This window comes from Meleagris gallopavo, chromosome 5 (genome assembly GCF_000146605.3).
Source record: "Meleagris gallopavo isolate NT-WF06-2002-E0010 breed Aviagen turkey brand Nicholas breeding stock chromosome 5, Turkey_5.1, whole genome shotgun sequence".
Taxonomy (NCBI): domain Eukaryota; kingdom Metazoa; phylum Chordata; class Aves; order Galliformes; family Phasianidae; genus Meleagris; species Meleagris gallopavo.
Window position 1 is genome coordinate 25,307,010 of NC_015015.2, and position 13,390 is coordinate 25,320,399.

A 13,390-nucleotide genomic window follows, 5' to 3' on the forward strand; every position below is an offset into this window, starting at 1 on the left:
AAAACAAAAAAAACAACCTTAAATGCGATCTTTCTATCCCTTAATACCTTCTGGCCAACACCTTACTCTTTGTTTGCCCCATTAGCATTTTTAGCCCATACTGAGCCTGTCTTGATCGTTTCTCTGTTTTTTTTTTTCTCAGCCCATAGGTTCACATCTTTTCCTGTATCCATGGAGTCAAGGTTATAGCTCCAAGTGAAGAACTTTGCAAGAGGAGTTTTTAGAGAAGTACTACTGGTGGTCCTGAGAAAAAAACGTATGTCACCCAGTCAACATATTCTTGCTACAGTATGAAGGTTATATTCTAGTAACTTTGACTCTCTGGTACTTGGGATTGAGGAATTGTTTTTGTTGCAAACTATATAAACCAGATTATTATTTTTTTTTTAAGAGAAAGCCTTTGAAATACACCATCTTTCCTCAGTTCTGGTGTTTACATCTGATTTTCCAAAATCACTGTGTAAGCAAGCCATTGAAGTTGTGCTTAGATCTTTTTACAGTTCTCACAGTAGGCAGATGTGAGAAACATGAGGCATGAAATGAAGTTTTATGTGCTGTGTAATCATAAGGAATACAAATTGTGTATGGACAAAATGGTACTGAAAAGCTGGTATTGTGTTGAAGAATCCTGATTAGAATGTTGGAATAGGGACTGTGGTGACAGGTTTCTCAGACAGCTTGTGAGTTCTTGGCGAAGGAGCATATGGGTTGTATTAGAATCTAGAGAGGATGCAGAATATTTTAAAACGTACTTAACTGGTTGTGATTTCACTGTCATTAATACCAGGAGAAGAATTTAGAAAACACTGCATCCTGTGTGCTTAAAAGAACATGGATTTAGTTCATATCTGATTTAATTAAGCTAGCTTCTGATTTGATTACATTTGTGTAAAGCAAACAGATTTGAGAAATAATGCTATTAGTTCCAGACAATGTTTTGCAAAGAGCTATTATGAGAAAACAGTTATGAAACAACTCAGACTTGCAGTGGACAGGTGTACAAATGTTGACACGAATTCCTAACATAATAAATAAGAACTGCATTTCTGGTGAAGAAAAATTTGTTCTTAGGAGCCTTAATAAGGGGTGACCAGAAGTTCTGATTGCCAGACTCAGCGACTGTATCATTTCTCTGGGGTCATTTTCATTATCAAAAGCCACCATTCTCCACAAAAGCTTGACAAAGACCTTCACAATTTTACTTTGAGTTTGAAATTAATATTAAAAACGCCTTTGGTAACAGTTAATCTTCTTGTTGCATTGGCTGCAGACAAAAGCGTGGCTGATTTAGTGTGAACAAGCTGAAGAAAATGTAGAGATGAAAAGATCTTAGTTACATTTACTCAACTGCTGGAGGATGGGAGCAAGGAAAGTGACTTGAATTGCTGTACAAGAACAGCCAAGCAGTAATGGGTTTGAATGCTTCTGCCTGCTGCAGTGACAGGATAGCTGCAGTGACAGGATAAAATGGAGGCCTCCTCTGTTTTGTGAACATTCTTAGAATAAAACAAAAATCACTGTTCACAGCTGAGAGTTTGGCTTCCTGTTCTACATTCCAGCATGCTGCTATCCTTGTAGATTTACCTGGTTTGATTTACCTAGCTATCTATACATGCCATTCTTGCTGACAGACTTGTCAACACTGTGATTCATTCCCTCTGTAGGTGTCTCAAAGTCAGTAAAAATGTGTAGCTTACTGTTCCAAATACATTCAGAATGTGGGCTGTGCAGACTGTTGGACTGGACTTCAGGCAGTGCAGAGCACTATTGCTGGATCAGTTCTCCAAAATGCTCTGGCTTTCACCTTCATGTTGAGCACATCCATTCTGTGGAACAAAGCCTCAGTTTAGTATACTGTAATACTTAGTATACTTAGTATGGGTATACCTATTTTTACCTTGATTAAATAGGCTCTACTAGTAATCTGGTTTAGTGTTGTTGGTTTTTTGTTTCTTTTTTTTTCCAATTTCTGCTGTCACTTTACATCCAGAACCAAAAAAATGTGCCTTCCTGTGTTGCTGACCTAACAGTAAGTAGGCAAGGATCAGGATAGTAGTGCAAAAGTATAGTTTGTTATTTGACCTTTTCTACTTATAAATAGGAGATGTTTGCCATACTGGTTGCAACTTTGTCTGTTCAAACATTGTTTGCATGGTTGTGAAATACTTACTGGCACTACTGAAGTAACTCCAGTGTAAAAACCTTAGGTTTATGCGACCTATTAACCTACAAAGTAGGCTTATTTTAACTTAATATTTTCTTTCGGTAGTGAAAATGCATTTCTATTTGTTGGTGCTGACAATTTCAGACTTTGGACCCTGGACTTGCACGATTAAAAGAAATGCTGTCCCTTTGTTTCAGACCTTTAAGTTTATTTTTTTAAACAAACAAACAAAAAACCCAAAACCAAACAACAAAAAAGAAAAATCTAGTATATTTTCTGAGTTTGTCATGTACTTGGAAAGATGGTTTTTAAACCTGGAATGTTCTTTTTTTCAAAACTGTTTTGAAATCCAAGAATTAGCTACCCTAAATGTGAATGATTCACTTGGAAGAGAAATGGCTTGGTTAGTTAGCATTCGTCACATGCATCCAGATGAGCTGCAGAGCAGAATTGCCTGAACTGCTTTCCACAATGCACAGCTGGTGTTTTAGAAAACTTGTGCTTATTTTCACTTGTTTTAGGTGGTAAAATTTGATTAGCTTTGTGTAGCATGTTGAGGAGGTGTGCTTTTTGCTCTTGGTTGACAGTTGTTTGCAATGTGATCACCTGTAACAGAAGGATTGCTGCATTGTACCTCTGCACCAAAACCTAGAAGCAAATTGTATGGAGCTGTAGTCAGAGCTGTCATTGGCTGCGGAGTCTGAATTGGGACATTTGCTTTAGAATAGTCACTACTGGAGAAAATGAGGATTGTTTTTCTTGTATTTGTTAGGTTTTGCACAAGGAGGGGCAAGTGGTTTGTTTGGCTGATAGAAGGAACATGACGTCTCTTAGGAATACCTTTGGTCTTACGATGATCACACTTGAATTTCTTGTCAGCTCAACTTTTAAGAGTCTGGAAAAGGGGGGCTGCTGTGCTGGTACTTCTGTTGCATACTGTTGTGGGGCGCTGAACTCTGCGTTTTGTTGCTGCAGCATGCAGATAGCTGTTTGAACAGACTGGTGTATGATCTTAAAATGTTAATTCTGAGCTTTAGGTCAGGATGTACAGTAGCTGGATGTTTTAGCCACCAACTGTTAGTAGTGTGTTGGAGTACAAGTCATGATTTCATTTCCTGGTATTTTGTAAGTTGTGTGCAATTTTTAACTCTGCTTTTTGCCAGTAAGACCGTGTTGTTTTAACATTTTCTCTTTTATTCACCCTCAGCTGTGATGCAGGGAAAAAAAGAGTGCTCGGAAGCAGCTGTAGAGTGTTCACATGATGGGTTACCTAAGCTCAGGTGGGAGAGCACAGTCTGATAGGTACTGGCATCTTTATGGACTACAGCTGTTTCTGAAGCGATCAGATTGACTGTTTTAAAAGTGCAAACTTCTGCACACTGAGGACTTTCAGCAGATAGCCAGTACCTCAACTTACATGGTCAGAACATCAGAGTTTCTAAGCACACTATTGGATAAATGGATGTTATGATTATAGCCCAGATCCCTTTGGACTTGTCTAAGTAGCTGAAAACTGCAGTTTCTGTTGTATTTTCAAATATTGTCTAAATATTACTTCCACAGCTGGAAGGCGTGTCACCAGAAACAATCTGAAGCTTCCCAGACTGTGACATGTGCAATAATCTGCAGCTGATATGCTTATTTTTGTGTTTGTTTTTTTTTTTTACATTACCAAACACTTCTTTTTCTGCAACTTGGAAAATATCCCAAACTCAAGCTCTAATTAATAGCAATAATGAAATGTATTTATTATGGGCTCATACTTCATCTTTGTGTATTTTTGTGTCTTAGAATGCTTACTTGTATTATATTTTTTTGATCTTAATTGGGTAATGAAAGGGTAAATGGGTTGGAAAGCCATGTGGTGAATAATGTAGTTTAGTCATACTGGATTGCGTAAACTGGACTGTTAACGTTTTACTGAGAATGCTCGTATGGTTACATGCCTTCATTTACTTTAGTGTGACAGTGCTGGATTTAATTAGATTTTATGGGATCTAAACTTACAAAAAGGCTCAACATTCTGTATTCAAAACTTGACACATGGAATGACCTTTTCTTCCTTAGAAGATAAAGGTACTTTGTGTTCTCATGCTGGTGAATAATTGCAGTGAAGCTGCTGCAGTAAGTTTTGGCTAACCTTTATGGTAGGGTTTGAAGAGATAGGGCATTACATGTTTTTATGTGGTGCAAGTGGGAGAGGAGGGAAAACGTTTGTTTAGCATCAATGCTTACTAAGGATTTTTCAGAGGAATAAAAGTTCATTCTTGAAGCTTTATAATAGTCAGGAACACGCTATTTACCTTGGCTGCAGTATGTTTACTTGTCTACCTCGCCTCTTATGACTGAAACATTCTTACACAGTCATCTTGACTGTGCATTGGGAAGCAGAATAGATCTTTTTATATTACTGTATTTGCACTCCTACAGACAGATACAGCTGCCAAGACTTAAGTCTTCACAAGACTTGAAATAAGCACATTTCCTTATTGATGTCATCACATCCTGGTTCTAACCAAGGTTTCCAGTAAGGTTACAGTATCAACAACTTACTGAACTTTGCAAAGAAAAGCAATGCAGAATGTTATTCTGAAACGTGGAAGTTAGGGCTATTTGTACTTCTTGGTGTGGGTGGACTCCTACAAATTTCGTAATAAAATTCATGATTTCATAATGCTAAAAGGTAGCTGTTAGATATGAGTTTTAGGATGGGTGTGACTAGGATGCACTCACATGAAAGCACAAAACCACAGTTTTCTGAGGATCCCAATCTTCACAGTCATGTTGAGGAGTGTTTCTGATGTGTTGCTCTAATCAATAAGTTGAGCAAGCATATTTTCTTTTATGACATCAAGGTAATGTACATGTTCTCTTAGGTCTAAAATATCAAGTAAATCTGGAACATTCTTATTCACAAACTTTGATATAAAGACAGAAAAAACATACTAAAGACAGTGAACCTGTTGATCTGTTTGGTTTGGTCCTTTGTACTAGCAATAGTGAATGTGTTTCACTGGGAAAAAGCCCATGGGGCTGATAGTTGTGCAGCTGTTTCTTCCTCAGCTGCATGGCATTTTTCTTAATAGTCTGATTGTAACACATTTATTGAGTTCATTTCATAAGGAAGCTGTATGAGTTATTTTTAATGTTAGGGTGATACCTAAATGCATTGCTCTTAAGCCCAGATTTCTCTGTTATTTGGAATGTATGCATCCAGGAATTCTATAAATGTGCAGATGCAGTCTGCTTGTCATGCTTTGTGCTTGCAGGAGGACTGCAGGGCAGGTGCTATCTCCCAAACCTTGGCTACTCTGTTTGTTGCAGGCTGTCAGGGGTGCTTTGCCCTTATTTGACCTGACTTTTTTTTATTTGATAAAGTAAATAGGGAACAGTACTTGATTCTCAGAGAGCACAGCAAGTGATCCCAAACAGCCTGGTTTCAAACACACCTAGCTCAACTGAGGAATTGCTTAAAATCAGTTTTTTTATCCCCTTCCACCGCAAACAAAAGTCACAATCTAACAAGTGCAGATTAAGTAATCTTTTTTAAGGCTAGAGCTAAGAACATTAAATGGATTTCTATTGGTTTTGTTTTCCTCAGTGTTGAAACTGTGAGTGGTTGTTTCAAGTGAGAAAATCTTACTAGGTAGTGCCACTAGCCTAAAATCTAACCATTTAATCTTGTGATGCAGCTCAGGTACCAGTACTGAATTGTTGTTTTGCCTGTGGATGCTGTACTTTGAATTAGCTTGTAACAGCAACTGCTCTCAGGGAAACATTTATGCAGAATGTAAATGAAGTGCTTATCTGAAGGCATGGCTCCATGAGTTAACTTGTGCACGGCAAACCAAGCTCCAATTTGCATCATCAGCAACTCACACATGATCCAGCTTCAGTTAATGTGCAAGTGTACTCGTCTTGCACTGAAGGGTAAATTATTGGCTTGCATTTCTTTGGGGATAAAAGTAAACACAGTGGTAAAGCGGAGTAGCTAATAAGGTATGAATAAACATGCATGTCTGTCGTGCAGTAATTTGTTCTGTAGCCATTACCTGGTGGTGTGCAAGGCCATGAAGCCAAGAATGCTTCAACCAACGTGTACTTAGTGTTTCTGTCTGTGTTCTGCCTTAGTTGTCAGTGAACTGAATTGGAATTAGACCTTTGCAGGTGCTGGTGGAAAGAACAGCAGTGCCAAAGCTCTCCTCAAATTGTTATTACTACAGAAAAATAGCTGTGTTTTCAGAATGTTAAGTATGTATCAATTTGAATTAGAAATAATTGTCAAATGTAAAACTCAGGGTGTGAATATATTTATTTTTTTTCCATGCCTGTATAGATACTTGTATGGTGCTTTGTGAATTGGTCTAATGTTTAGCCTCACGTTGTAATCTCTTAAATTACAAAAACAACTTCCACCACTTTTGCTAGGGTTGTGGCCATTCAAGTGCTGGGCAGCCTACAGTGAGTCCTCTGGTAAAGGCAGCCTTCAGACCCAAAGTGGGTCTGTGTCTTCATCTCTCCAGAACTTCACTGTCTTCAGCCTTGATTTGTTAGACTCATATAAGGCGCTGCTTTTTATTTTAACTAGCTTTTTGAGTTTCTCATCTTGTTTTTTGGCCAGGTTTGTCTTCGGTTTCTATTTATCCGCTGTCCTTTCTCTTCACCCAACTGGATGTTGGGTTGTACACGTGGAAAGGAAATAAGTGTTTTTTTAGAATAGTGTTTTTGTTAATTTTATCTTGTGGATTTTTAAAGTATTTTTAATAATAGGACACAAATGAATTTCTGAACCTGCAAATTCTGTTACTGTTTTTTTCCAGCCTTTGTAATCCAGAGACTGAGTACTATACTACTTAGTGTCAGTAGTGCGGTCACTTCGGTAGAAAATACCCCGCTAGCTTCTTGGCATCTGTCGTTGTACCCACAGACATGCTGTATTTCTCTGTAAACATGGAGTGCGCTGCAGAGAACTGAAGGAGACAATACTCATTTGGGTGTTTTCTGCAAATCCTGGGCAGTGATTTTGAGCTCCAGATATATTTAGTGAGGATTTCAGCATCCAAGTGCGACAATTCATGTGCTTTTCTCCTGAATCCTCAAGTGTGCATCCTGTGTGAATTGTGTGACTTAATGCTTTTGCATCAAGTGACAGATCCAGCTGTACTGGGATGATGTCCGTGCTGCCAGCAAAAGAATTGGTTTTGTGACAAAGTATTTCACAACCCACTCGCGACATTCTGAGATCTCAGGAAATAGGAGTGTGGTGGCTGGAGAAAGCTTGCTGGTCACCTGACCAGAAGTTAATCTTGCCATTTGTCAGCACTTCTGTTAAATAGGAAAGCTATTTTTAAAGTGCTTGTTGCCAGCGTGGCTGCAAAATTAGAACAAGCAGGAAAATGGGTTTGTTTTTTTAGTAAGAAGGAAGTACTTTGGGCAAAATGCCACTTCAGCTTATCATAGGAAGTATATATGGTTCAGGAGCTCTTATTCTCAGGCTTCTCTGTGGAGTGAGGTTCCTGGAAGGAATAAGTGGATGATAGAGTCCCAATCTCATGGGCTGTGTGGGAGAAGCAGCTCTGAACACACGTTGTTGCTGCAAAAGTTGAAGTTTGCCTTGCCTTTTTACTGTTGTAGAAATACGTGGTGAATTATTCCATGTGCTGGACAATGTCCCACAATGCAGCAGGTCCAGGCAGCATTGCATTGATCACTGAACTCTTGAACATAAACTGCACGCTTAATCACAACTTCAAATACAAATTTTACCACACTTAAATGTCCTGATTTTAATGATACAGTGCTGTTCTTTACCTGTGCCCTTATCTTTTTGTTACTTGAAATAGTTAAGTGCTCAATGAGATGTGAAAACAACTGACTGCCTTTAATTGAGCTGATCAGCAGACGTTGGTTTTCTATAATGGTTTTCATTCCTTGCTTGTGTTCAGTTTTGAAGTTGTTTCATCTTGAGTTTAAGCTGCTTAATCAGATACTGTGAACATGAATGCAGATTTTTCTTACCTGTATCAAGCAGTTTTAACTGGAAAGTGTTGCAGTTCTTTTTAGGGTTTAAAGTCAGTGTTCAAAGTGATTTTAAAGCTGCTTTCATTCCAAGTCTACCCATTGTCACCCATAAACTTCTGTATTCTGCAGCTTAGTTAATGTAATGGAAAATGAGCATATATAATCAAATTAGCTTTTGCTGCCTTGCATTCTGCAGCATCTTTGTACCCAAATGAGATGCAGTGTTTGTAAGGAAGTTTTTTCTTCAGGAAAGAAGAGTATTATCTCAAAAAGCCTCTTGGCATATTTTCTTTATTTTCCGCATTGTATGCCATATCATTTTGTTTCTGTAGCTGAATGTTGAGTCTTTTTATTAGTTATTATGTATTAGCTGTTACTTGGATGGCTTCTTTGCTAACTGTAGTTTCAGTGTAGTAAGTGAGCATGTCTATAAAGTTTAGTTGAGTATACAAGAACTGACATAGAAGTGTATAGTGTATAAAAAAGCATCTTTAGAGTGTCTCTGGGAGTGTAACTATAGAACTACCTTCCTCCTTTGGAAGGGGTAATTGTTTTGAGATTTTCAATGCTTTCCTCAAATGTATCTCTTATTTTAATGAGAACTTCCACCAGTAGATAAGTGGGGCTTAGAACATGCCTCTCAAGACCTGGGCTCCAGTCTACCACTCACTGCTTGTTGTTGTTACACTTCTGGGTTATTGTTTCTCGAGTTGGTGGCTTCCTTAGCACATACACACAGACGCAGGGTGCTTGTAGACAGAGGTATTGATGCTCCCAGCTCTGCACCTTGATTGTTGAGCAATCCACTCCTGGTAGAAACTGGCACTTAGTCTTGTGTAGTCTAAGAGCAGTGAATTCCAGTTCTCTTCTGAACAGAAGTGCTAGCTTGGTTACTGCGTAAAAGCTGGCATCATCTCCCTCAGTGACCCTATCATTCATAAAGAACAGTACAAGCAGTTAACTGTGGGGGACATTTTAAGGCTAGAAATTCTTGTCTTGTATGGGTGCCTTAGAAACTTATGCTACTCATTCCCTGCGTGGTTGCTCTAGGTGTATAAATTCAAGGAGGCAGGATTTCGAGTCCATCACTTTTCAGAACTTCTCTGTCAGCTATTTTAGGTAATTTTATGCTCAGAGTAATAGTTACTTCTGGGTCTGATGCTTCAGTGGAAAGATGTTAAGTAATGTGGATTTGTCTTCTGCTTTGAAGTGAATATTTATCCCCCTTTCTCTGAGCCTTTGTCCAAAGCATTTCCCTTACACAGGGACCTCTATTCATACTGCAGAAGTTCAGAAGTTTTCACACGGATGTTTGTGGTGATGCTAGTTAACTGGAAGCAGCTAAATGTGTTTGGTGCCCACTTGCAATAATTCTCCTCTTCTTCTAGGACATCAGCATCTGAGAAATGAATAAATTACGGCAAAGCTTTAGAAGAAAGAAAGATGTCTATGTGCCGGAGGCCAGTAGGCCTCATCAGTGGCAGACCGATGAGGAAGGCGTTCGTACTGGCAAGTGCAGCTTCCCTGTTAAGGTAAGAATTTCTGCCTTTCTTTTGGGTATCTGTGAGATACTTTTGCCATGAATTATTATTTGGGGTTTTTTGGCAAGCAGGAGCCAGAAGTATGCTTCATTACACATTGACCTATTTTACGGTCAGCCTTCATTGCAAACGATGTGGCTTTTTTTTTTTAAAGCCAGATGAATCATCTTAACAAATGCCTTAGAAAGTCATTGTCTGATGCATCCTACACTATTATTTAGTTGAAATAAATCACATAGCTAGGCAGAGGAGTGATGTAATTCGTCTTCATTTCTCTGGAAGAGCAGAAATGATACACCTCATGGATTGCATGGAAGAAGTACTAGATTCTATCAGTTAAAATGAAGTTATAGTTACGGTTTTATTCATAAGATAAGTGGTAGCTTATACTTGAAAAGTATAACCCCTCCCTTTGGATAATTGGAAATGTCATAAAGAAATGCCTCGGTTTCCTTCCAGTACTTGAGGTATAAGCACTTACAAATTTGAATGTCTTCTATTATTTTTTTGGTGTGTGTTACAGATTATTCATATGTGTGAAATTGAAATTGCTTTTATCAATTCCTTGAACAATTCCAAATTCGCAGTACTGTAAGCAGGTTTTTTCATTTATTCTCCCACCTTTTCTGAGAAATAACACATTTTTAATGTTTATTTTATAATATTTAATGTTACTAAGAAGAAGGAAGGAAGGAATTTAAGGTGTCTTGCTGCATCTGCTCAGCTTGTAATCAAAAACTCTTCCTGAAGACATACCAATACCATTTCTACAGTAGATTGTAAACAGATGACGTTTATTTAAGCTGTTAATTGTTAGTTTTCCGTATCTATGCGTGAGGAAAATGCTGTGTGTGGTTCTGACACTTGAGAATCTTTTATTACCTGTATAATATTATGTGCAATTGTTAAACTGGTGATGTTGCTAGATGGAACTCTTCAAGTTGGCTGTTAAATATTTTTGTAAAGTTATGGGTATGTGCAGGTGCTCTATAAAGGTGGAATAATTTTGATGCTATGTTCATGTCCCATTTTATCTTATTACAGTTGCTTGTGTGTGCTTTTAATGTATTCTCTGGGATATACAATGCGCAAGCTAACTTTCTAGTTTGCTATGGTTGCCTGCCTGCCCATTTATCTCTGTCCTACGTTAGTTTCCTGCTAGAATGAAGGAATTGTAATCTAATACTAAAGAGAGAGATGGTATTTTGCCAGAGCTTTGAAATTGAGTAACTGCTTTGTGGAAGCTTAAACTTAGATTAGGCTTTTCAAAATGTTAATGCGGTATAGGAGGGAATAGAATCGTGAGCTTGAAGATCATCATTTTAATAGTCTTACAGTAGACTGTAGTCTTAGACATAAGTGCTAAAGCTAAAATATTACACTGAATATTTAGGCATTTAGTTTAACTCGAAGTATTTTCATTCCTTGACTGAACGTAAAAGATGTGAACCACTTTAAAGACTGACTTTTGTGTTGGTTTTCTTCTTTAAACTCCTGGTTAAGACTTGCACTTACAATGACAGATGCTTCCTGTATTTAAATGAAGCATTCATCTATTCTGGGCACATGCACCCAAAGTTGAAAAAGGTTTTGGACCATTCAGTGGTGAAAAGGCATAGAGATGGATGAGTTGTTGCATCCTGTCCTCAGGCTGGAACTTGTTTAGCCCCATTTGCTTACTTTGTATTAGAATTCACTGAGTTAATTAGGTCGTTGGAAAACAACTCTGAAGTAAATACATCTTTATTTGTGTTTCTTGATTCCATCAGAATATTTGCCACTTATATTTGACAATTTTGTATTTAGATGAAAGCTTAAAATCAGAAGCATTGGACATTGAGGTGCTTTTGTTTATTGAGTTTGAATGTATCCTCCAAACTTCACAGACTTGAGAAGAGCAGTCGTGGAAAGTGTTCATGGGGCTTGAGATGCAAAGTGGGTGTTAGCTGGTGTTTTGTAGATACAGACAGGAAGTATGGCATTGTGAGTGAACAAGATAAACCAGATGTAGAGTCAGAGGTTTAGTGGGTGGTACTGTATTTTGCTCACAAAAAGAATGGAACTATTGCTATTGAAGGAGAGCATCCTGTTACACAGTTCTTGGGTATTATTCAGAAGTATATGTATTCCTGGAAAAGTGGGCTGTTGCCCATGTCTTTAAATATCTGATGGAGTGTCTTTTCTTCCTGGTGTTCCTCAATGGAGCAAAGTAAAATGAGATATCTTACTAAGAATAGTCAACTAATAGGAGTGCATACTGAAATATAGTGAAAACTGCCTTTTTTTTTTTATATATCCCTATTTAGCATTCCAGCATGGTGCTGTAGTTGCCTGTAGCTTCTCAACCACAGTTTAACGTGTGTCTGTGGGGATTAGTCCATCCTTATTCTTTATGCTTTGCTTTGCCTGCACTCCCTAAAAATCATCTGCCCTAGCTCCTAAAAGCTCAGAACATAGCTGAGTAGCAAGATCAAAGTCTGACTTTTAAAGCAGTGTCTAAGATTTTAGCTGGTGAAGACCCAAGAAGCGTTAACAGATATTCTGTAGCTGTCTTTAAGGTTTTCTGTATGAAAGGAAAATACAGAAAAGTTTTGGAATAGAAGCCATGGTCAGGGCTTTGTTTCTTATGATGCTTGCTAACTTATTTAGGTAGGATATTTTTTTTTTTGTGAGAGAGAGAGAAGACTAGTGCAAACAAACTGGGGAATGCTTGCTCTTAGTTTCTCTTGTAAAAGGGGTCATGAAAGTTTGATGTGAGAAAGATGTATCACTCTCTTAAAATAGCGTTAAGTTGGTGTGTTTAACTTCTTGCCTTCAGGCATTTTTTTGGCCCAGACCTGGGGTGTTTGTAGAGTGCTAGCACAGATTTATCCTTTTTATAGATTTTAGAGAGTATGTGGAACCACTTTGAAAGTCACATTGCAAATAGGATTTCTTCTTGCCTCCAGGCTCTGTTCTGTTAGTGTTGGACAGGACTCTAGTAGCTGTTCATTCATTGTGCTTTGAGGATGCTGTATTACAAACAAGTTCAGTGTTACTAAGATGTTTTACATTGGTACTGCTCTTGAAGTTCTACCTGTGCTGCATCCACAGCTGATCCTGGCTGTTAATTATAGTCTGCAAGCGTGGCAGTGGGTTTTGAGCAACTCTGCACCTATTGTACAACTGTGTTTTGGTAGAGAAGGTGCTCTATGGAAAGTATTGGTAAAATTCCTGTGCCATTGTTGCCTTGAAACTCGGAAGCAGATTTGATGCACAGTTTGTTCTCTTCAGTGCTGTGCTCGTAAGTTTAGAGCTTATGATAATCCTGGGGTCATACTGTTTTAGGTACTGACACCTCACTTTCACAATCTGTATTTATCCACTGTTTTCAGAATGTCTGTTGCGTGCAACAAGCTGCTGATCATGTTTTCTCAGTTGTCCAGGAGTAGGATCTTACAGCTAGCCCTTGTCTGTATTTGGAACCTAACCACGCCTCAGGCGGTAATCTGACACATTTGAAACAGGGCCTTGGAACAGTTAGTGACCTGCCTGCTCTGCTCTTTCATCTGTCCTCTTTTGAATCAGCTGAAATTGGGCTAAGAAAAGAGCCTTTGTACTAGAATGTGAAATGAATGGCTTTCTGCTCTCCACTGCCTCAGCAGAGAGACAGGTGTATGTCTAT

At 38.3% G+C, this 13,390-nt stretch overlaps 1 protein-coding gene across 12 annotated transcripts in view; it reads left to right on the forward strand.

Moving 5' to 3' along the window:
• The window catches only part of NUMB (NUMB endocytic adaptor protein), a 91,042-nt gene that overhangs the window by 44,840 nt on the left and 32,812 nt on the right, over nucleotides 1-13,390 (forward strand). For 9 of the 12 annotated variants that reach the window (XM_010711469.3, XM_010711470.3, XM_010711468.3 and 6 more), the window contains 2 exons: nucleotides 143-256; nucleotides 9,574-9,717. In XM_010711469.3, the coding sequence (XP_010709771.1) occupies nucleotides 9,592-9,717 (126 nt within the window). In that variant the 5' untranslated portion in view covers nucleotides 143-256; nucleotides 9,574-9,591. Of the gene's footprint in view, nucleotides 1-142; nucleotides 257-1,094; nucleotides 1,097-9,573; nucleotides 9,718-13,390 lie in introns of all 12 variants that reach the window. The other 3 variants (XM_019615595.1, XM_010711474.3, XM_031553557.1) reach the window with 2 other exon arrangements.